This window comes from Eublepharis macularius, chromosome 9 (assembly GCF_028583425.1).
Source record: "Eublepharis macularius isolate TG4126 chromosome 9, MPM_Emac_v1.0, whole genome shotgun sequence".
NCBI classification, from domain to species: Eukaryota; Metazoa; Chordata; class Lepidosauria; order Squamata; family Eublepharidae; genus Eublepharis; species Eublepharis macularius.
Window position 1 is genome coordinate 95,863,503 of NC_072798.1, and position 24,133 is coordinate 95,887,635.

Here is a 24,133-nt window from a genome sequence, read left to right on the forward strand (position 1 = left end):
CTCAAGGCAGATTATATAGTGTGAGATTATTACAGACAATTTCAAGGACATTTCAATAAACAATGCAATGGGGTATATAAATGTGAATTTGTAAAGACATAACACCAGCAGAAATCTACTATGGAGTTGAAGAAATGCTGCAACAGAGAACCGAAACAGACGTGACGAGAAACCTAGGTTCAACTCGTGTTCTCTTACCTCAAGGTTTGTCGGGAAGTGTAGGCATCCTTGCAGCTTAAAGTTTAGCATTTACAGAGCAGCAGGGAGGGAAGTACAGGTGACGGCGAGCTATGCAGCTCCGAGCCACGTGGCTTCAGGTGGGGGCCAGGCGAGCAAGGGGGAAGATGCAGCGATGCCCTCGCCCAGCCCCCGCAGAGCGATGCCAGGCTGCACAGGGAGAGCAGAAGGCACCCAGAGCATTGCTGCATCTCCCCCCCCCCCCGAAGCCGCGCGGCTTGGAGCTGCTTAGCTCGCCGTTGCTTTGCAGGGGCTGGGCAAGTTGTGGGTGGAGCGACGGTCCGTGTGATCGGGGTAAAGGCAGAGCACGCCGGGCTATGCAGCTCTGGGCCATGTGGCATATTTATGGCATCCCGCTCCATTGCTGCAAATTGCTCCTAAAGGCTTTACATAGGGGTTGAACAACACGGGAGATAAGATTGCACCATGTGGAATCCCACAAGAGAATTCCCACTCTGAAGATAGGTAATCTCCGACAGCAACTCTTTGAGTCTGTTCCAAGAGAAACAATTTAAGCCAGTTTTGGAACTGCTGACATGTAATACTGAAATTCACTCAAAAGGTTGAAAGTGGCGTATTCTGTAAAAACAGTGCTTTTATGCACACGTGTTCATTTACAAAAATTCTACTGCATAAACAAATTCAAATGAGCACTACCAGTTTCTTTGCGCATGACTATTTATGGACATTCTATTTACAGTGATTCTGGGGATCAGTTCTTGGTACACGCTCTCTCCGCCCCATCCAACCCTGATCATACATAGACAGCAGCTACTTATTTAAGTATTTATATGCCACTTTTCTCCCCAATGGGGAATCAAAACAACTTACAATTTTGTTCTCTTTCCTCACAACAACCCCTCTGTGAGGTAGGAGAGAGTGACTAAAAGTGAGAGTGACTGGCCCCAGGTCACCCAACACACTTCCATGGCAGAGCTGTACATGTCAGGAGGGGGTAGAGGGAAACATATTAGCCCATAACATATCCCTGATGTCACTAATTCCGTGAGAGAAGAAGCTACTACAAAAGTATTTCCACAGCTCCTATAATCTGAATAGCGTTCCTATGTAAGAAGGAACAACTGACCTTTTGTAGAGACATAACCACCCCCAGTTGCTATTAAATCCAAGTCAGATAGTATCAAATCTGCATATGAATTCCAACTCAGCAACTCCACATTAGACTCCCCCTTTGAAAATCTTCAATTTAAATGCTGTAACTTCTGTTATTACTGAATGTCCAGAGTGGTTGAAATGCTTTCGTCTGATTTGTGAATAGGTTCGTTGCCTTACAGCACAATCCTATAAATGTCTACTCAGAAGTAGACTGTGATCAGTGGTGTTTACTCCCAAGTAACTGTCCATAGGTTTGCACCCTTACAGTGCAATCATGCAGAGTTTCTCTAAACCTATGGGTTTAGACTGGAGTCACTCTGCATGGGTGAGTGTGCATGTTATGTGCCGTCCAGTCGCCTCCAACCTACGGTGACCCTATGAATGAAAGACCTCCAATCATTAACAGACTTGCTCAGATCCTGCAAACTGGAGGATGTGCCTTCTTTTATTGAGTCCAGCCATCTTGTTTTAGGTCTTCCTCTTTTCCTACTGCCTGCCGCTATTCCTAGCATTATTGGCTTTTCCAAAGAATCTTGTCCTCTCATGATGTGACAAAAGTACGATAGCCTCCGTTTTGTCATTTTAGCTTCCAGGGAGAATTCAGGCTTGATTTGATCTAGTACCCACTTATTTGTCTTTTTAGCTGTCTATGGTATCCACAAAATTCTCCTCCAGAACCACATTTCAAATGAATCAAGTTTCTTCCTGTCAGCTTTCTTCATCATCCAACTTTCACATCCATACATAGTACTGGGGAATATCATAGTTTGGATTATCTTGATCTTGGTTCCCAGACAGACATCTTTATCTTTAAGGATCTTTTCTAGCTCTCTCACAGCTGCTCTTCCAACTCTCAATCTTCTTCTGATTTCTTCATTGCAGTCTCACTTTCAGCTGATGATTGAGCCAAGGAATAGAAAATCTTGAACAATTTCCATTTCCTCATTATCAACAGGATTGCCATATAAATTACTCTCCAATTTTGCACTATTTGTTATTCTTCAACTTTGTTTGTAAATGGGATTAGATTAACAGTGAAATCCTAAGAATTACTCCAGTCTAACCTCATTTATTTTAGTGAGCTTAGACTGGAGTAACTCTGCTTTGGATGTCGCTGTAAGTATTCCACAATAATACTTGCATAGCTTAGTGAAGATCCTGTCACTTTCCAAACTTTTACAACCACCTTGTGCCATTCACTCATTTTCTCTTACTAGATGATCAAACAGACAATCTCATAAAAAGAAGCGCTTTGTCACTAAAAACTCAGCTACCAAAACACTAATCCAAAGCTCAGTGTAGCCAAATATGCTGTGTTAGCAGATATCATCAATGAGGGTCAGAAAAGTTCTTACTTTTATGCTTTGGATAGATGACATCATATCCAGGCAAGGGCATCACCACATCGTGGATGGTGTAACTGTCAACATCTGCTTCTTCAATATAAACAGCAGTACCTAAAATATTATTTAAAAGTCATTTTCTAGTAACAAAGTTTTTCAAACTAGTGCTTTTCCCCCTTAAATATTTCAGAAGAAATAGGACCCAACTGCCTGATCAACCATTAAAACAGTTTTCATCATTAAATTCTGACTCCTTCCTTTCTTTTCCAGAGTTTCTATGATCAAATGATCTTGAGCAATGACTAATAGAATAATAAATTAATTTCTAAAGGAAAATATGCTAGACAGAAATTTAGTAACTGGCAAGGTTATAATCAGATCACTACCTAGTATCAGATAGGGAAGACTCTCCCCCTGAAAATTATTAAGCAAAGCACAAGTTAAAAGAGGTACAATCCAATGATTTCTAAAGAGTAAAAAGAGGGCATTCCAATATCAAAAGGGTTCAAAGTGTCAATTTTACTCTGACCACAAGAACAGAGGCAATCTAAACATGAAATGTGATAAAAATCTACCATCCAGTACTTCAGAAGGGTTTCCATTCAATCAAGCTAGGGCAAATGCCCTAACATAATGAAAAGCTGTTAACTCTTCTAAAGAACAGCAAGGACTGAGGAGGTAAAATGCTAAAAAACTGGGTCAAGCAAACTCTACAAGCACACATCATTGTACTATTATAATCAAGGTCAATAAGATGATGCTTAATAATACATACAGTCTCTGCCTTACAAAGAAATTACAACAAATTTAAGATCTCGGTAAGTACCCTTCTTGGCAGTATACTTCTCTTTCCTCTTCCTTTTCGGTATCAATTGTATTTTTTTAACTCAAGTAATTCTCCTCAAGTATTTAGGGTATTATCTCCTGGTGCAGTTGCTGAATCCATTTCATGGTTTTGCACTCAGAACCAAACCCTGTTTCCATTTGTTGACTCAGATATACACATATGCTTATATGGAGGTAAATAAAAAGGCTCAAATAATGTAAAAAGGTCATATACTAACTTGATAGACGACTTAGCCAAGTAAGATCTAGAAAGTTAGTCCTTGATAAAACCAATTTCTATTGAATGCAACATACAATGAACTGACATTTTCTTCCATTTGCTGAGACCAATAAGAATGGAACATTTTATTAATCTGTTGTAGAAGTTGCTCATTCACTAACTGGAAGGAAACTTTTTGATAGGTACAATCATAGAGAGACTCCTTATCAAATATAAGAACTTGAAAGCTACTAAAAAATAATCAACAAAACTAGCCCTCCCTACAATAAAACAGTAAAGTTGTCCCTTGGATCAATCTCTATAACCCATTCACTATGGCCGAATCCACATTACCTTCGCGCGTCCCGGTGTTGCGCTAAATGTCCGCGAAACACCCGGAAGTATAGAGTCTTTCAAGCGCGATTTCAGAAATCGCGCTTGAAAGACGCTATACTTCCGGGTGTTTCGCGGACATTTAGCGCCGCGCGGAGGTAATGTGGATTCGGCCTATAAAAAGTCCCCTTGATAAAGAAAATTTAAGAAGCCTCAAACTTGCTCCGTTAATACTGGTGTCCTTTGAGGACCCAGTGGACATTAAAGGGGATAAAGTATCCTCAACGTTGGATCCCAGCCTAGTGACTAATAAGGCTTCATTATCTCTGCCAATTCTAGCATTAAAATCACCTGCTGGAATAACCTTGGTGTCTGGAGAACTCTCCATTAATTCATCATATAAGTCTGCTAGCATGTTCTGATTTTCATTCACGCTGCAGCAGGGGGTAAATAAACTGAAGTAAAACTCAGAGGATAATTGTCTAAAGTGACCAGAACAGCCAAAGTCAAATCATTAGAGGTCAGGACTTTAATTGAAGTGATATTTAATGCAGTAAAAATAAGACAAGCTAATACAGCCCTGGGTTTCCCTCCTTTGCTTCCTTGGCAAGCATTCCTAGCAAATCCCAGGAGAGCAATTTCTTCTAACGTCCAATTTTCTTGAAGCAAAATAATATCATATTGAGAAAGGAACGAGCTGACGTGTGGCAACTGTACTTCAGTATTCCAACCTGCTATATTCCAGCTCAGTATTTTATATCGATACACCTCAAATAGTCACATCATGTTATCAGGCTGTTCAATGGCAGGCATCAGTCAGACAGCACTTCCATTCTTGGGCCATATCTGAATTATTAGTTCAAGGGGAATAGGAGTAGAAGGCCAATCGCGTGTCAGGCAGGCAAGCTAGCCTACCTGCCATACACTGTAAATGTATTTCTACTGGGGGATGGGTAGTGGGTAGCTTCCTCCTTCACTGTATCTTGCTTTGCTTGGGCCGAGTGGTGTTATCAGTGCCGCTGGAGCAGCGTGGGAACAGACCTTGGGAATTTAAGCTCTGCATCTCTTTCAGGACGTTTGCACCAACTTCAACTGACTCTTGTTTGGACTGGGGGGAGGGGACTGGATGTATGACCTGTCGGGGAAGACTTTGCTTTAGCATTCCAGGCAATTACTCTGTACCTTACTTTACTAGTATGGATTCCTAATAAAGACCTTCAACTTATACAGCTGTGTCTGATGAAGTGGAGAGTCTGAGAGAGTCCTCTAGCCAGGCCTGACATCGCCTTACGTGGCAGAACTATCTCAACAAGGTTTTTTTCCTCTAGATATGGGATGATAGTACCCCCCAGTTTAGATGGATATTGGGAATCATTTTTATTTAGGCCTACTGGAGCCTTACCCGATTCCACAGTTCTGTTTTCTTTTAAACAATCATGAATCTTACAAACTTCTTTACCCCCCCCCCGCCTTGTTTTGTTTTAATACTTTTGATTCACTCCCCTGTTTTACATTTTGCTGTCTAATTTTAATTAGTTTAGCTTGAAGCTGTTGCATATGGCCAATAATATCTGACTGTTCTAAAGTCAGCAGATCTTGAAATGATTTTAAGAAACTACCTCCAACTGCATTAAGATCTTCATCATTCTTAGGAATAGAAAATTACAGCTGTTTCTTAAAAGCCAAGCCATTATTTCTCCTCTCCTTAGACTGGGACGGCATATAGTTTACTCAAGAGGTTAGATCAATCATCAAGTTCTCTTTCCCTTCTAGCCCGCATGAGGTGGGCAAACTCTTAGACATCTGGAACTGAATGTGTTTAGTAGAGAGCAAAGGAGTAACAGTTAAGCTTTTAAAGAAGTTCCGAGGGAAAATGCCAACTGAACACAACCGCTCAACATTAGCCATACTCAAATATGGGATTCTAGGTGAAAAGAAGAAAAGCATAAATCTGTCAGAGCGAATGGAGCCTGTCAATCTTTCATAATACCTTAGGTCGACATTATTGATCTAATAAAACCACTGTGTTCTCTGATCAAAGGTTTCTTTCCCCAATTTATAACACAACTTCTAAAAGGGTAAATGTTCAGAAGAACCCAGCATGAGTCAAAGGCAAGTCTTTTGGTTAGCCAGTTTGGTGTAGTGGTTAAGAGCATGGGACTCTAATCTGGAGAGCCGGGTTTGATTCCCCGCTCCTCCACTTGAAGCCAGCTGGGTGACCTTGGGCTAGTCACAGCTCTCTGGAGCTCTCTCAGCCCCACCCACCCCACAGGGTGTTTGTTGTGGGGATAACAGCATTCTTTGTAAACCACTCTGAGTGGGCATGAAGTTGTCCTGAAGGGTGGTATATAAATCAAATGTTGTCGTTGTTGTTGTTATTATTTATTTGCTTTTTATTACTCCCAGACATTCTACCTGACTCAGCAGACCCCCTTGTTAACTCTCCTATTATCAGTAGGAGGTGCTGAGTTATGGGTAGTTTTTGTAATTAGTCAGGTTGTCTGCTTTCTCATAAATATTCTGCAATGTCCTCACAATCAAATAAGTCTTTAATAGTAATATATTTAAAGTAGCAATGTCCCTTTAGCTTTCTGAAGAGATTCAGCTGATTCATGTAATCCCTCTAAGGACGGCATAACTCTATTAAATTGTTGAGAGCCCAGAAGGTTACAAAGTCGTACCAGGTTATCCTGTAGACAGTGGGTCCTCAATATCACTGCTCTCTTACGGGACATTAGATCTATCATTTGTCTTAATATATTGTCTAAAAGAACCCAACAGGCTAAGTTTATTTAGGAAAAGGCAAGAAAGGGTCCTCTCTTTTTCTACTCATAACTAGCTATCAGATAATAGGAAAAAATCCACAAAGATAGACTCAAGTACAATTTAGCTGAACCACGGTAAAGTAACTATATCCATAGCTATCTGCAGTGTGTGAAAGAGAGAATGGGAAAGTCTCTTTATCACAGGTCTCCTATCTCCTACCTACCAACTCCTGCATTGCCTCCCTCTCACATAACCAATTAATAATTAAACCAAGGGCCAAGCTACACATGACGAATGACACTTGAACGGCAAGTGGATTGAGTGGAGGGCAAGTGAACAGGGAGAAATACACTTGCCGTTCAAGTGTCATTCGTCATGTGTAGCTTGGCCCCAAGTCAGCATCCTCACAAGGATGTCGTCAAAGAAACATCTTAAAAGCACTCAAGCCTGCCAAAATAGCTACTTTAGGATAGCAACCCCCAACCAGCAAACCAGAAAGAAGAAAATAATGGAATTTAAAAGAAGAATTAGGATTAAAATCGAAGTAAATTAAAAGAGCTCTTCACAGAGCGCAAAACAACAACACCCGCTCAAGCGGAAACGGAACTCTGGTTTAAGTCTAATATTGAATCAACCTGTGTCTGAAATTCTAAATAAAATTTTAACTCCAATATTTAGTTAGAATCTCAGAAACAGGTTCTTGAGGCCTGTCAAAGGACACATTAAGGACTTGTCAACTGTTTGACTACCACTATCAACTGCTGCCTTGTGTGGCATTTTATTTTTAAATTTTCCTTGGCTTGCCGATCAATCTTTTCAGTGGCATCAAGGCTACTTAAAAGTCACATGGGTTGAAAAACAATAATGTTTGATTTTTTTAAACTGGATTGAATCCAGACAACGGAGCACAATTGTGGGAGAGATTTGGGCTGCCTTTCCTTTATTTCTGCAGCCTCTTGCGTGCCTCCACCCATCCGTTCTTGAGGTCAAAGGGCTCTTGGGAAGGATGGGAAACTGCACGGGAAGGGGGAAGTGCCCCCCTCAAGCCTTGTGCGAACGGAGCAAGAGCGGGTACAAAAGGTGGGAGGGGAGGCGATTTCTCCCAGTTCACCTCTCCCATCCATTCTCAAGGGTCTACAACTCTCAATAGCAAGTCAGGGGTGGGGTGGGTCACAAGCAGAGCTCTGCTCAAGGATCCAACAAACTGAACTTTTAAAATGGTTAACCTATTTTGAAGTTATTTTGGATCCATCTGAAGTTTTCAGTCAACATTGCCCTTAAGAGTTTTAACTTAACAAATAGTCAGCAGGCTGTACCAAAATGCCTTATAGGCTGCCTGCTGCGTGCTCCTGATGTGAAATGGCGTTGAGACTTTACCTCCTTTTAATACAAGATCCCCTGGCACTGCTCTGAGTCCATATTCTTCTATTCTCTTGCTCACCATATTATTCCACACATAACTCTGATAGCTATGAATATACATCAGACGATTATTTCTTGGGATCTGTGGAGAAGGGAATAAGAAGGTTATTCAGCCATGAATACTGTATACAAATGGAAGGTACCTAGTTACAACTCAGACAAGAAGGAAACAACAGGATGCCAGTCAGATGATTCTTTGGTTATATTTTAATATGGGAAAAACACTTATGTTCAGAAGAAGAGATTCTTGCAGTACAGAATCTTGTATTCCCAAGTATAATAATTTAATGTATAGTCGAAGGCTTTCACGGCCGGAGAACGATGGTTGTTGTGGGTTTTCCGGGCTGTATTGCCGTGGTCTTGGCATTGTAGTTCCTGACGTTTCGCCAGCAGCTGCTGGCGAAACGTCAGGAACTACAATGCCAAGACCACGGCAATACAGCCCGGAAAACCCACAACAACCATCTATAATAATTTATCTCATTAACATTTCACTCAACTTTCCACACCACCTCAGAACTAGCAAACATTTATTTAAAATAGCAAGGGGAGGGAAAATAGATATCTTGTGGCAAGATGTTCCTGTGGTTTGCTTTCAGTTGTTCCTAAATTTGACTAACCCTCTAAGTTGTTTTCCAGATACGGGCAACGCTCATGGGAGACTCACAGACCATCACCACAAACCACACTCACTATGCCAAAGGCAGAGACGATATTCTTCAGTCCGTACTTGGAAAGTCCCCGGAGCAACTGGCCTTCCACGCATCTTTTCACAGGCAGTTTTTTGAGGGCAGCAGCTGGGTCCTTCGTTTTTGCCCACTCTACTCGGCACTTCACCAAGTATCCCTTTTCAGCTGCAACGGCAGTTTGAAGTTTAACATTTTTACCTTTGCTAAAATGTCTAAGTTTTTAAACATTTAATCAAAAACACCCAAACATAAAAGAACTGTATCCCTAACAACATAATGTAACTCTATATCAAAGCTGCATTTCAGAACTCTGCTACTCTTAAATTAATCTTCTGAAATGGGGCAAATGTGTGGCGTTTCAAATTTCAATCCACTTAGCCTAGATTAGTTTCATCAAAGCCAATCTCTTTTGACATATGTCTTTATGTGATAAATTCAGCTACTGGGTTTATTTAAAAGAAGGTTGGTTTTCTGAGGATTCTACTCTTAGTATAATCCATAAACCAGTGGGTTCATCCTTAACCCTGGTTTCACGATGAGCTGGCTCTGGGAGACAAAAATCCGCAATGGGACAGGAATTTGGGGGGGAAGAGAGAGAATCTATTTAACAACTTGAGTTCTCTCTCTCTTAATGTGAATTTCCCTTCGATTTGTTACCATACCATAAGGCTTCAGGATAGGGCAGACCTTAGTTTTAATAGAATTGCATCCAATTACACCAATTATCTTACTTAACATTTAGGGATTAAAGCTTTTAAAGTTATTTCTGGACGATAGGCTTAAATCAATTACATCACTGATTTCCAAGACAAAAAAATAAGCACACAACTATAAAAACGTTTTAAAGTGGTCCTGTTAACTTGTTACCACAATGCCTCTATATACAGTGCTCAATGGAGTCTGAGTTTGAATATGAAAAACATTTAATGCTTGCCTCCAGGACGTGGCTTTAGAATTAAATCCATGACTTCATTCCAGTTATTCTGCAGAATGGCTCTGAAATTTTAAAAAAAGTCTTAATATTCTAATATCTGTGGGAATTCACAATATTTTAGATAGAGTGTACATGTAAATGAAATTTTAGTCTCTGCATACCTCTCTTACTGTACAAAGGTTTGTACATCAATTTCCTTATCCAATTTCTTCCATAATACAGTCCTAGCTATTATTTCCACCACTGACAAGGAGTTAAGGCAGAGAAATAGGGGCACAGATCTTACCTAGACTTCCATGAGTGCAAGGGGGGGGGCAATTTTTGTTAATCTTCCTTCTCATGACAGTTGTCCAATTCTCCCTCTCCCAACTATTCCAGAAAGGGAAGGGGTGTTTGAAGTCTGCCAACAAGAGGAAGAAACAGGTGACAAATGCTTCTCCGTAGCCAGGGCTTTTTTTCTGGGAAAAGAGGTGGTGGAACTCCATGGGTTGCCCTCAGAGAAAATAGTCACATGGCTGGTGGCCCCGCCCCCAGATCTCCAGACAGAGGGGAGTGTAGATTGCCCTCCGTGCCAGTGCAGAGGGCAATCTAAACTCCCCTCTGTCTGGAGATCAGGGGGTGGGGCCACCAGCCATGTGACCATTTTCAAGAAGTTCCGGAACTCCGTTCCACCGCATTCCCGCTGAAAAAAAGCCCTGCCTGTAGCATTCATGGAAATCTAGGAAGGATCCAAACCAGGGACTTGCCCAAGGTCATCTAGCAAGGCAATTATGGATCTGGGATTTGAAACTGTGGACAGGATGTACAGAAACCTGAGCAGAGAAGTTCCTCTCACAGAAGAGGTCTTTCCTGTCTCCTCTTTCCAACCACAGCCCACAATGTCTCCTGAAAATCCACTCCTCAGTGTGATAGGCCCATGGGAATGGCAGCGAAAATGGCAGAATGGTTTGCAGATAGGACGGTGAAATTAAGCATTTATTGTAGACTCCTCTGTGCTCACACAAGGTGGTTTTGATCCCCCCCACCTCCTGCCCAGGTTCAAAGTTCTCATTACATTGACCTCTGAGTGCTCATAGGCAAAATAAAAGCAGCTCACCTTCCAATCTGGTAAGTAGGGACAGCTGTGGTTCCAAATCTTTGCATTCCATAGTAGTTAATGAATCCAATTTCCCTGAGAGACAGCATGGCTTGTTGAACTTGATCTTCTGTCCCAGTTATATTTCTGGCAAGATAAAATTTTAGGGGAAAATTAAATGAACACACACATTTTAAAAGTATGAAAAGCCATCAATAATTACATACACAGGATGCAGATAAGAAGCCAGAAGATGAGGGCCCAAAATATCTTTTCTCTCTTCCCCAACCTCATATCCCACCCCCAACTTTGTAAAAAATCTAGCCTGATGAAAGAAAAGGCTTGCACACTCTTCTGTGCTGTGTTGCTTGGTTCTAATAACACGGTATTATAGGGATTTCATGTTTTAGATTTTATATTAAGTTGTAGTCTTCTACACACTTGGGTGAAAGCCATATTCCAAATCTATGGTGTCTACTTCCTGGTGGAAAAAATGCATAAGGCATGTGGAACCAGAGAAAAGGGTTAAGAAAACCACCCGCTGCCACCACCCTTTCCATTAGCAAAAGCAGGGTGGAAGGGACACTCGGGGTTCCTTCTCCTCCCTCGCAGAATTCCCTTGCAGCACGGAGCAAACTATTGCTTTTTAAAGACAGTTCTCCCAATTTACATCTGACTGAGAGTTCAATTGCACATAGTCTGGATAAAAATAAATGATTTTTTTTTAAATAAAATGTGTTTTGAGGAAAAATTTATCTAAAGATAGTTTTCTATTTAAGATACCTTATAATTCAAAGGTTATTGATCATGAAATAAGGATTCGTTTTTAATTATGTAGCATGAGGTTGTATATTCATGCAATGTTTTAACTTTTTGGTAAATGAATTCCATTAATCCATTCACAATGTCATGCTCTTCCAGAGGTTTCTGTAAGATTATCGGGCAATTTTTCTATCTAGAAGATATTATCACAGATGCTTGGTTTTATAGAGGACAGTATTTTAAGTTTTTCATGAGTGGGCCAGGCTGATAGTCCAAGTTGTTTTTAAACAGATATTTTGTTTAACCACATCAACTAACAAACATGGATATTTAAACAATACAATACATATGCTATAATGTTATTGTTTTAGTTAAATAAAACCATTTAAATTGTCATTAAGGTAATGATTCTTTTTTTTCTTCCACTAAAGTACAGCAGAAAAGTTGTACAAATATGAATGATTAACCTATTAAACTGGAGACAGATAATTATGAAATTATTGCGAGGTGAATTATCTATGATGTGTTTCTAATAGTATAACCAAATCAGCAATTTTTGATACAACTGTAAAACTAATCTGAAAAATTATTCTAAAAATGAAACCTTCATCTGGTTGTAAATATTAAGATTATACCAGCAAGAATGAGTCTTTATGCAGAAAACTAAGATTTGAATCTCATCCAGCGAGTGATTTAAATCAAATCCACCCAGACTGCACATCAGCAACCTGATGTGTCAGACATATCACGTAGTTTGGCCCTTAGCGTGGTCTTCGGCTGCTCTGGGAAGCAAAGTACCAATTTATGCCACCTTCTAAACCAGGGATTTGGCAAGTGGGAGAACTTACTCGTGGCAAGGAGATGGGATGATAGACACACAGCCCAGTTGCTGGAGAAGGCGCCACTGTTCCCTTGGCAGCTCTCTCTGGCTTTTGAGATTTCTCTAAACTTTCCCCAAACATTTCAAGCCCCACCCCACCCAGGAGGCACTCTTTCTTTACTAGTAACCCACCATAAGTTTCTCAGGATACCAAATTCTGTGCTTGAAAAACTTTAACCTAATTGTCACCTTCAGCAGTACTAGTTAAAAGTGCTGGGAAAATCCAGGGGAAATTATTAAAATCATAGATTTTGCAAGAATAATGCTAAATGTAACAAGCATTACAGAGACCAGCTCAGTTCAAACAGAACTAGTTTGGTGCTATATGAACAAACATCGTTGTTTGCACTTTCCCTTCCCTTTGTACGTTCTGAGTTGCTGCATTGTTTCTAACCCCGCTTGAATGGAAGCCCTCTGTTGATGTTGCACCCAAGCTGGTGAATTACGATTTACACTTGTCCTCTAAACAAACCACCAAACTAAATCAGAGTGTGACAGAAGGATGACACACATCATGCTCACACGTAACTAAACCATCCTACAGTTTTAAAGAGTATATTCAAGAGATGGGCATTGTTAATATCAAGGGTCATTTGAGAAGTCTGGATGCTGCTGCTAGACCAAGCTATACCTTGGCCATAGAAGGGGAAAGAAACTTGAATTTTCATTTTGTTGATCATTATAACAAGGTTTGACCCTCTCTTACATGTACCCATTTCCTATCACTTTATAAGAAAACACACTGAAAACTGTTTCACGCTGGATTAGTTTTTTTGTAGCGAACACATTGCTGACAGTAAGCACCAACAAATACATAATGCGCAAGTTTTGGAATATGGCATTTTTACCTAAGAACCACTGTGAAATGGTTGCCTTGCAGTTCTCCCAGCTTCAGCGGATGGTTCTTGTAACTGAAATTTCCAAGCTTGAAATTCATCAGGCATTTATTTAAATGAGCCAGCCTTTGTGCTGTAATTCTATGCAGGGGAGAGGGGGCGAAATTCACAAGAAATTAAGTCATCACACAGGGAATCAACTGGCTAGAGTTACAATGTCTGAAGACAGCCATGCCGGCACTCACTACATGCTCTCCTACCATGCAACTGCCCCCAATTTCCCCAATTAACCAGTTTTGTATGTGAAAACTAAACCAAGACTAAACAGACAAGTATTATTATTTTCATTTATACTCCAACTTTCTCCCTGGGATCCAAGACAGGTTACAAATATGGTTTTTTAAAAAAAAAAACCTTTTTAGTCAATTGTCAAAAACAGAATTGTAGGACGTGTGTATAAATGAGTATGCAAGACTTGCAGAACTTCATATTACCTTTTAGTGTGAAATGACACTTTCCCCAAATAAACTCAAGAACTGTTAAATAAAGACCAAATCATGAAAGGAAACAAAAAATTTGATCTTCCAAGTATATTTTCTTGCATAATTAAGTATTTTGCCAAGATGGCCAGTTACCTAACTATCTTCCAGTTTCTACTTACCTAAGAACAGCAATCTCCTGAACAGTAATAGCCCGTTTGTCTTTGGTCCCCATGTAGGAAAATATATTTGGCTTAACTCTTTAAAAAGAAAAAGAAAAACTTAGCACCAACAAAACCGCTGCCCTGAGTTCTTTTGAAATAGACAGGATACACATTTTCAATAAATGGAGTGGGGTCTGTGTGAATAAAATGGTCTGAATCCAGGGCTTTTTTTCAGCTGGAATGTGGAGGGAAGGAGTTCCAGAACCTGTTGAAGATGGTCACATGGCTGGTGGCCCCGCCCCCTGATCTCCAGACAGAGGGAGTTTAGATCTATACTCCCCTCTGTCTGGAGATCAGGGGGCAGAGCCACCAGCCATGTGACCATTTTCTCCGAGGGCAACCCACTGAGTTCCACCACCTCTTTCCCAGAAAAAAAGCTCTGGCTGAATCTATATGTTAAATAAAATCCAGTTAAATGATACAGTGCAGAAGAGGCCACGTTCAGAGCCAGAATTTCTTGCAGGGCCAATAGTGTAACCTGGGGCTCCTTGACATACTTTTAGCTCAGAGATCTGCAGCCTATGGACATCGAGCCAAATGAGGCTCAGTATGGAACCAAATATGGCTCTTTCTAAAAGAAAGTGAAGTTTTTAAGGTATATGGGAGGGATGCTAAAATATCCAGTAAATGAAAGGAATGGCAGGCAAAGATGTCCATGGGACAAAAGGGCATCTTAGGAGATGCTTTACCGAAAGAGAAATTATAGAAGTGAACTGCTGCCAGTAATCCATATGTGAACCATGCACAGATTTACGTCAGTGCACTAAAACTCTTATTATGAATAGTCCACCTTTCTCACTGAGATCCAAGGCGGAATACACAGTGCAAATGAAAATACAATATCATCAACAGCTAGGACATTCACGGAGCAAAATACAAAGTTAGGACATTCAGTGAAAGAGATACAATAGGGTATAGTAGCGGAAAATTTGAAAAACAAACATAAAACCAAGCACAGAGATGAAATCTATCTGAAACAAAGCATAACTAATTTACATGGCATGTTCAGCATCGTGGAATGGTAATGATAAATAGAGGGGAAATAAGGAGGTTTTTTTCTCATTTTCTAGAATAAGGAGTAGAAACAGGTTAGAATTCCCCAATAGTACTTATTTTAATATTCTTAAAGGGTATGACAACCAGCTACATTTAGTAATAAGCATTGTCACTGTTAATATCTGTCTTTTCTCTATTATTACTAAAATAACACGTAGAAATAGGTTTGAATTTTGCATGTGTTGTTTATTTGGAAAAATATATACTAATTAGGCTTAACTATTACTCTAATCACTTTTTTAATATGTATAAAGGTTATGATTTTTGTACTCTTGTAGCATAGTTGTAGCATAATCCTTGTAGCATAGTTATATATTTGTCTTGCTTGTCCCCTTTTTCTTCCCCTCTTTTCTGTATTCCCTTTCTGTTTTAATAAAAAAGAAAAGAGAGCCCCCACAAAACCTCAGGTACCTCACCATCAACTAGCTAGCGTCAACAGATAACCATGTAACATTCCAGGGCTATAATCATGATGTTAACACTGCCCAACAGGTGTTGCTCTGTGCCTGCTGCTCTCAGTCTCCAGGTAGTTTCTGGTGACGGTTTTGCAGTGTATATTTAAATATACAATATTTCAATAAAGAAACAAATAAAATGACAAACACATAGCTTACAAATTATTTCAGAGCAGACCAGTAAAAGCAGCCATGCTACAATCGTATTCAAATTATCTCCAAAGCAGATTCACAGTGTACTCTTAAACACAGTATACCCACTGCAGTCAATGGCTTTAGAAGGGTGTAACTATGCCTAGGACTGCACCATCCACCATCTGCTTTAAAAATAAATACCTTAAAAATTTTGATAGCACATTGATGGCATCCATCGTATCCTTGTTTTCTTTGTACAAAACAAAGTGGCAGTAACTTCCCCTAGATTTTGGCCAAGAATGTTTTCTTGGATCTGTAAAGACAAAACATTAAAGCATACCACGCATTAAAACCAGGAACAATTTAAATGTTTTCCCATTTAAGTATCTTTTGTAAACGTTAATTTGTACACTTGCCTCTGCATTCTCCATTCTGGAAAAAAAAATACTAAAGATCTCAGAATTCGTATAGGAAAGCTGGATCCTTGCCAGACAGTTCTTCAAAGTCCAGCACTACCGCAACACAGCTTATTCTTCAATGAATGCTAGTGGGTCAAAAGCGGGGAGGACCCTGCCACCATCAGAAAACATGATTTTACTGGTCACAGTGAAATCAGGATACTTCTCACCAATTTAAAATGATCGTTTATTTACACACACATGGACCCCTTCTCCCCAATGGGGATCCAAAACAGCTTCCATCCTCCTCTCCTCCATTTATCTTCACAACAAATCTGTGAGGTAGGTTATGCAGAGAACATGAGATCGGCTCAAGATCGCGCACCAAGCTGTGAATTATGAATCTGGGTCTTCCAGATCCTAGTCTGACACTCTGACTACTACACCACACGGGGTCTCGAGTGTCTGCTTCCTTGTTTGGAGCCCGCCAGATCTGTTCTGCTACTGGAGAGGCTTTCTTTGGGTGGAAGGAATCTTCCTCTGGGGCAAGATGCTCAGGGGAAGGTACCTTATGCTGGACGAAAGCACTTCTGCGAGTGGAATGGAGGATCCATGGCATCCTACCCACTGCCATTTACTGCATTTTTTGCCAGCCTGGTACAGCGGCCAGAGCGCTGGATACGGATGGGGGAAAACCAGGGCTTTTTTTCTGGGAAAAGAGGGGGCGGAACTCAGTGGTGGAACTCAAGACTGCACAAAGACGTCACTTTGGGTCAGCTGGAACAAGGGGGGGGAGTTTTTTAAAGTTTAAATCGCCCTTGGCAAAAATGGTCACATGGCCGGTGGCCCTGCCCCCTGATCGCCAGAGAGAGGGGAGTTTAGATGGCGCGGAGGGCAATCTAAACTCCCCTCTCTCTGGAGATCGGGGGCAGGGCCACCCGCCATGTGACCATTTTCAAGAGGTGCCAGAACTCTGTTCCACTGCGTTCCCGCTGAAAAAAAGCCCAGGGGAAAACCATGCTCAAAACCCCAATGAAGTTCACAGCAGTGCAATCCTATGTATGCTTACGGAAGTATAAAACCCACTAGATTGAATTGGTTTAGACTGGAGTATCATAACCCAGGACTTCATAGCGGTGTCTTGGAAAGTTTCCCAATATAAGAGCCCAACTAGAATGGCGATAAGGAAACAATAGTGATTCTTCATGCTTTCCTTATCTGTTGGGATTCCTCTGAAAGCTCAAACCTTGGGGTAAAGGTTGGCTACAAAACAGTATGTGAAACCCATTGTGGAAGTGGGCTTGCAAGCCATGGCTTCCCATTAACCATGGTTAACAGTGCAGTCCTAAGCAGAATTACACCCTGCTAAATCCATTAAGGTTAATGGGCTTAGAAAGGTGCAATTCTGCTTAGGATGGCATTGTGTTTCATCACCCCAGCAGCTTTGAACTTTGTCTTCCATAGCTTTAGGTACAGATCTTGTACGGAGAACAATTTTAGGAGGTTTACAGTTAGGAACAATTGTCCTTGGTTATAATCCACAAACAAAGCAGATATGGAGAATCTGGATTAATTCCCAAGGACCTTGGTTATTTCCTGAAAGAAGCCGTAGGAATTTCACACACCTGCAGGAATTTAAAGCCTCAAGAGGTTATCTATCTTTATCATTAAAAGATCATAACGAGAGAACAATGTGAAACTTGATTCTCTATTGCAGCTTAGTTTACTTTAAACATGCAGTCTTTTTCACAGTTACTTAGAAATAAGCATCACTGACCACATTAGAATTTTTTATTTTTTATTTTATTTTTATTATTTTTATTTTATTTTTTTACATTACATTATTTATAGTCTGTCTTTCTCACTGGGACTCAAGGTGGATTACCCAGTGTGAGTCAGTACAGTACTTCCTATTCATTCCTCCAAGTTCTTCACTATTTAGCTGGTTTAAATTACTGTCCATTGGATTGGCATTTCATTTTCTCCAAGCATGAAATGCCAACATCGCTTACCTGTTGAAGTTCTGACCTCTGTTCACATGCATAGGGTAAAGAGCATAAGAGAGCAATGTTTACTTGTTTTATCCTTGAGCTACCGAAGTGCTTCAGATGGGTGCATGCACATTTATGGGTTATATGACACTTTATGCCAGTACGTATCTGGAGCATTCCACAGTTAATGGAGTGACTGACGTCTCTTTTAGACAGCTATGCAATGGAGTCGTGCAGAGGACGATGTGAACAAAAGGCAGGTTTCAGCTACAGACGTGACAAACTACATCGAGGGCCGCGATGCAGAGATCCAAGAAATAACCACAGGTAGAATTGTTCAGGTGTTCAGAACAGAATCAAGCTCTAAGTCCACCATGAACCTAAGAGCCTAATTTAATTGGGATCCAAAAAGCCTGCTGTGTGCCACTGCCCCCACAGCACAAAACAAACGAATCCTGCAAATACTTACATATCAGGAAAAATTCTGATTATACGTATTGAATAACTTTATCACTCAAATGAATGTTTGCTATATTCCTAGAAAATTCTGAAAGACCCTTGCCAAGGAGTTTTATACCATCCTATGTAGCTGTTTATATTCCTATCTTTACAATTTAGAAAAACCATCTGATAAACCAACGCATGCATTTTTCTAGAACAGCCGAGCAGGGCAAGATGGAGAGCAGGGGTTGTCTGAAGAGTTCTTTTGGACCTGCTAAACATTCATGCTCCATGCACAATGCATGCAAACGTGGATTATTCTTATATATTTAATGCAATATACATACACACAATTAAATTTTCCACTAAATCACTTAAATCGCTTTAACACTAATAAAAAATAGCCGCGGTTCAAAACAGGATTCCAGTTTTGCTTGTTTGTTTTAAGCTTGGCAAGGAAGCAGAATATTGCCGTTCCAGGCAATACTTCAGTTCTAAGGTCATCAGACCAACGTAAAGCTAGGATTCCCAATGGTTTTTACCCAGGAACTCAATCTGCATTCATTAGCAGGCACCAATGCTGATCTCCAGATGGCAAAAAAGCTTCACAAGAAAAATGAGATAATCTTGTAGTCAGTTGCAACCTTACCCTAAAGCTAGGAAGTAAAACTTCATGCTTGAAGCCCACCTCTCCTGTGCAACTGAACCCAGCTAGATGGGAAGATAAGAGGCTGTTACCTCTCCGATGAGCAGTGAAAAAGCCAGATCAGAAAGTATCTTGACTCAGTAAAATCCAACACCATTTACAGTAAGATAATATGTAGGAATGGGTGAGGAGGGAAATCTCCTCTCTGACAAGGTATCAGATATATTTATATGTTAAAATGTGGTTATTGGAGCAGGCAGCCTAACTGCGTTTGCTTCTGGCAGCTGGCCGGTATTTTTCCTGTGATTAAGATTTCTTGGACCTCCATATTTGAGCACAAAAGGCGAGTCAGGCAGGCTGCTATTTCAGAAAGGCTTTTCCACCATTTCCTGCACAAGAGCCATGGACAACTTAAGCTCTGTATAAATTTTTTACAGTATACAAGAATCTCTGCCATTGGTTCCATTAACTTCCACGTGTGTCAGTTTGTGTCAGTCTACTGCAGTCTTTTGTTCTTTGGCTATCTACCAGAAAACCGTTGCAACCACTCGTGGGGTTCCAGCTGCCACGGGCCAACTCCTTTCACAAACGGTTGCGGCTTTCATGGGAACACCAGAACGAGGCTGCAGAAATGTTAGCCAGCTGCCCACGCCTACTCCTGAACTCATGCAACACTCCTGTAGATAAGCTAGTGTGAAATACCCCATAAGGCTACAAATGGAAGAACAATCTACAGAGCTCAATTGAGATGTTTTCATTCTGTGGTTACAAACACCTTTATCTTAGCTCCTTCATATGCACACTTACACAAAAACGTCATTTGCCATCACCCGCCCATCGACTTGAACAATTCAGACTATAAACAACCATTACTTTCTTAATGATCTTTCTTTCAGTCGGCTCTTTGCACTATGCTAGACCCAGCGAAAAGAGAATTTTAAAGCTCTTTGAAGAGTCCAATTCTTACACTGTTAAAAATGCAGCAGAACCACCTTTCACACAGGCTGGGGTTGTGAGAATCACCATACACTACAGACCAACTTCTGTTTTTCAGTTCCGAAGTAAAAGCAATCAAACTCACTTGCAAGGGCTTTTTTGCCAGCAGCATGATACGCAACGATGTATTTTTTCCCATCCCGATCCTCCGTTTTAGTTTCTAGTCCTGGAAACAGGGATTTCACAGCCTGATGTATCACTGTTCTTTTCTCTTTAGTGTCTTCAATGACCTAAGCAGCAGTGTTGTTAAAATAATAATAATGAGAATAATGAAGGCAAAGCTTTGAAGTTTGTTGAAATTTATCTTCATCAAGCACTAGATATCCTCTGCACTGGGTGCAGAAATTCTGAAGCCAACCCAACTAGACAGCCAATCTGTGAGCCCAGATGCAACAGGGTGGGACTGTGGCTCAGTGGCTGAGCATCTGTTTGGTATGCAGAAAGTCTCGGGTTCAATCCCCGGCATCTCCAGTTAAAAGAATCAGGTCAGAACCAGTTTGGTGTAGTGGTTAAGAGCAGCAGGACTCTAATCTGGAGAGCCAGGTTTGGTTCCCCACTCCTCTGCTTGAAGCCAACTGGGTGACCTTGGGTGAGTCACAGCTCTTTCAGATCTCTCTCAGCCCCACCTACCTCACAGGGTAATTGTTGTGAGGACAATAATAACACACTTTGTATTTTTTTTAATAATTAAAGACTTAATACAAGAAAGGATAAAACCATAAAATACAAACAAGAAAAGAATTAAAATTAAACCATAAAAGAAATGATAAAACAACTCTTGGCAAACTGTTAAAAACCCAAGAATTACAATAAACAGGCATTTACACTTTGTTTCATTGAGGGGATTACATCTTTGGCATTTAAAACATCTAAAACTGAGTGGGTGTGAAATTGTCCTGAAGGGCTGTATATAAATCAAATGTTATTATTATACGTGGTGTAAAAGGCCTCTACCTTTGACGGAGACCTTGACAGAGCAATATTCAGATTCAGCATAAGGCAGCTTCATGCGTGTTCATGCTCTTAGAGCAGATAGCCCCTGGATGCCTAGAATAACATTTCTAACACCAAGCCCAACAGACACAGCACTTGCGGGTTCGCTGGAAACTACCAGATTACCAGCTTTTAAACCGGTCTCCCTACCTATCCCCTGAATATCAGAGAGCTGCAGCAATGATCAGATGGTGCTATTTACTGCCATGCTATGAAAAGCTTCAACTGCTCATTTCTGCATATTAAATTTTAGGAAGGCCCCCACGCTTCTACCATTTCCCAGAATGTACAAAACAGAAACGCTCAAGACAGTATTCTTGTAAATAATGGTTTAATGGATTGGCTCAGGAGGCTGCTTCTGTAAGGAAATGTATGGTAGCCGATTGCCATCTTCACCATACAGATCACCCTCCTTTTTACTGCCATTCAATGCCTTCTTCCTTTGTAACCCTCTTCTGAGAGCCTCGCTACAAGTGACATTTTACACGTGAAGGATAAAGGGTCACTGCCTGTTGCCTGCGGCAACAGCAACTTTTGCAAATCGTTCCTCCAGTCACAAGCCTGCTCTCAATGATCTTTGGGGCAGGCAGCTGCAACTTTCTCAGCTTTCTCCGGAGCATCCCCCCCCCCCCCCGCCCAGCAAGACAATTTGCAAAAGCTGATGTTGCCGTAGGCTCTCTCTGTCTCTTCAGGCAGCGAGGGGAAGGAACAGAAGGAAAAGGGGTGGGGGAGAGGAACTTCAGTTCCCAGAAAGACTTGCAAAAATGATCCTTTATCCTTCACGTGTAAAATGTCACTTGTAGCAAGGCTCTCAGTATTGTATAACCAGTGACCAGGGCTTTTTTTCAGCTGGAACGTGGTGGAACAGAGTTCCGGAACCTCTTGAAAATGGTTACATGGCTGGTGGCCCCGCCCCCTGATCTCCAGACAGAGGGGAGTTGAGATTGCTTTCCGTGCTCGGCGCAGAGAGCAATCTCAACTCCCCTCTGTCTGGAGATCAGGGGGCGGGGCCACCAGCCATGTGACCATTTTCTTTGAGGGCAACCCACTGAGTTCCACCACCTCTTTTCCCAGAAAAAAGCCCTGCCAGTGATACTCAGTGGCTCTTTGGGTTGACGGAAAGTCCAAGCATGGCTCTCCACAATCCCCAGTGTGAGTACCAGTGCCTTAGACAGCTGTGTTGCCTGCACTGCACTGTTTTGTTAGTGCCTTAGACAGCTGTGTTGCCTGCACTGCACTGTTTTGTTATCTTAGACGGGTGGGGGGTGGGTAGGTGTTTGCCTGCACTGTTTTCCTATACTTCAGTGCTAGCACCACTGAACTGTTTTGTTCATCAGAGATCTTTACCATTTGACTAAATGGTTTTTATCATGTTTCTGTAATTCCCCTCAGTGAGAATGGTGGGCCAGGGCTTTTTTTCAGCTGGAACGCGGTGGAACGGAGTTCCGGAACCTCTTGAAAATGGTCACATGGCTGGTGGCCCCGCCCCCTGATCTCCAGACAGAGGGGAGTTATTGCCCCCTGGAGATCAGGGGGCGGGGCCACCAGCTATATGACCATTTTCTCTGAGGGCAACCCACTGAGTTCCACCACCTCTTTTCCCAGAAAAAGAGCCCTGTGGTGGGCTATAAATGAACATTATATTAGTAAAATAGTAAAGAGTCCAGGAGCACCTTTAAGACTAACCAACTTTATTGTAGCATAAGCTTTCGAGAATCGCAGCTCTCTTCGTCAGATGCCTGAGAAAAGGCCTTACTTGTAATTGAGAGAGAAATTAATATCAAAAGTAGGCAAGCTATGTGCAGCCTGAGCTTGTTTATGTAGTCTGAGAGAAATATAACCTATGTGGAAACCTGAGCTGTGTGTTCGTGAAAGAACATTTAGTCAGGGAAAAGCAGGCAAACTGTGTGTGCGCCTGAGAAAAGGTCTTACTTGTAACTGAGAGAGAAATTAATATCAAAAGCAGGCAAATTGTGGGTGAAGCCTGAGAGGAGATACGTGTGACTGGGTTTAAGTAAAGTAACTTTAAAAATTAAGAACTACTCTTTTGAAGCCATCAAGTTTTAGAAATAATATGAAACCGATACGCTTCTTATAAAAATAAAATTTTACTTTGTTTTTTTCATATCCCAGAGTATCTGTCATTCCTATCCTCAGGGCCAGAACTGTGGCTCTCGAAAGCTTATGCTACAATAAAGTTGGTTAGTCTTAAAGCTGCTCTTGGACTCTTTACTATTTTGCAACTACAAACTAACATGGCTAACTCCTCTGGATCTATTATATTAGTAGCCTCTATTAAAGGGACAAGACCTGGCCAGCTGGCATCCTTAATTGGTGCTGTAATCCCAAGACTGTCAACTAAACTGCAACAAAAAAACCAGAGAGGACATATTGTAAGTATGAAAAAAGTTCTTCGGAGCTTGCTGCCGTTTCTATGTTCCAGGATCTGAACCTAAACACCCGTAACCAAGGAATAAGTCCCACTGAACGCAGTGGGATGTACTTCTCAGTGTACATGCTTAAGCTTGCACTGCTAAGCTCCACCATGTATATGGCAATACAGCTTGAATAGAACTCGTAACAGCCAGACAACTGTAAGAGACACCCTGGCAGCAGACTCAACGTACGGGCACATCCAGGGCCGGTGCCAGGCTTTTTTGCACCCTAGGCAAGGCTAACCTTAATAATTATTCCAAGTAGCCCATTTATGGTACAGTTTTCTGATATTTGTTTTACCAATTGGGAAATAGCTTGTTAAAAATGTTAGGGTGGGCTTTTGAGCTGCTTGACTGTCTGCTGAGAGGACCATTCTCCCTTCCCTGTTGGGGGGTGCTCAATAAGTTTTCTCCCCCACTGCTGCCTACCCATTAGTCCTGTTTGC

General features: G+C 41.2%; 1 protein-coding gene across 4 annotated transcripts in view; it reads right to left on the bottom strand.

Annotated features, from left to right (window-relative positions):
* PUS7 (pseudouridine synthase 7) overlaps positions 1-24,133 on the bottom strand; it is a 47,492-nt gene that overhangs the window by 3,239 nt on the left and 20,120 nt on the right. For 3 of the 4 annotated variants that reach the window (XM_054989004.1, XM_054989006.1, XM_054989007.1), the window contains 9 exons: positions 20,345-20,489; positions 15,989-16,100; positions 14,100-14,177; positions 13,451-13,579; positions 10,982-11,107; positions 9,886-9,947; positions 8,956-9,116; positions 8,218-8,344; positions 2,709-2,810 (listed from right to left, as the gene is read on the bottom strand). In XM_054989004.1, the coding sequence (XP_054844979.1) occupies positions 2,709-2,810; positions 8,218-8,344; positions 8,956-9,116; positions 9,886-9,947; positions 10,982-11,107; positions 13,451-13,579; positions 14,100-14,177; positions 15,989-16,100; positions 20,345-20,489 (1,042 nt within the window). Of the gene's footprint in view, positions 1-1,076; positions 2,248-2,708; positions 2,811-8,217; positions 8,345-8,955; positions 9,117-9,885; positions 9,948-10,981; positions 11,108-13,450; positions 13,580-14,099; positions 14,178-15,988; positions 16,101-20,344; positions 20,490-24,133 lie in introns of those variants that run through there. The other variant, XM_054989008.1, reaches the window with a different exon arrangement.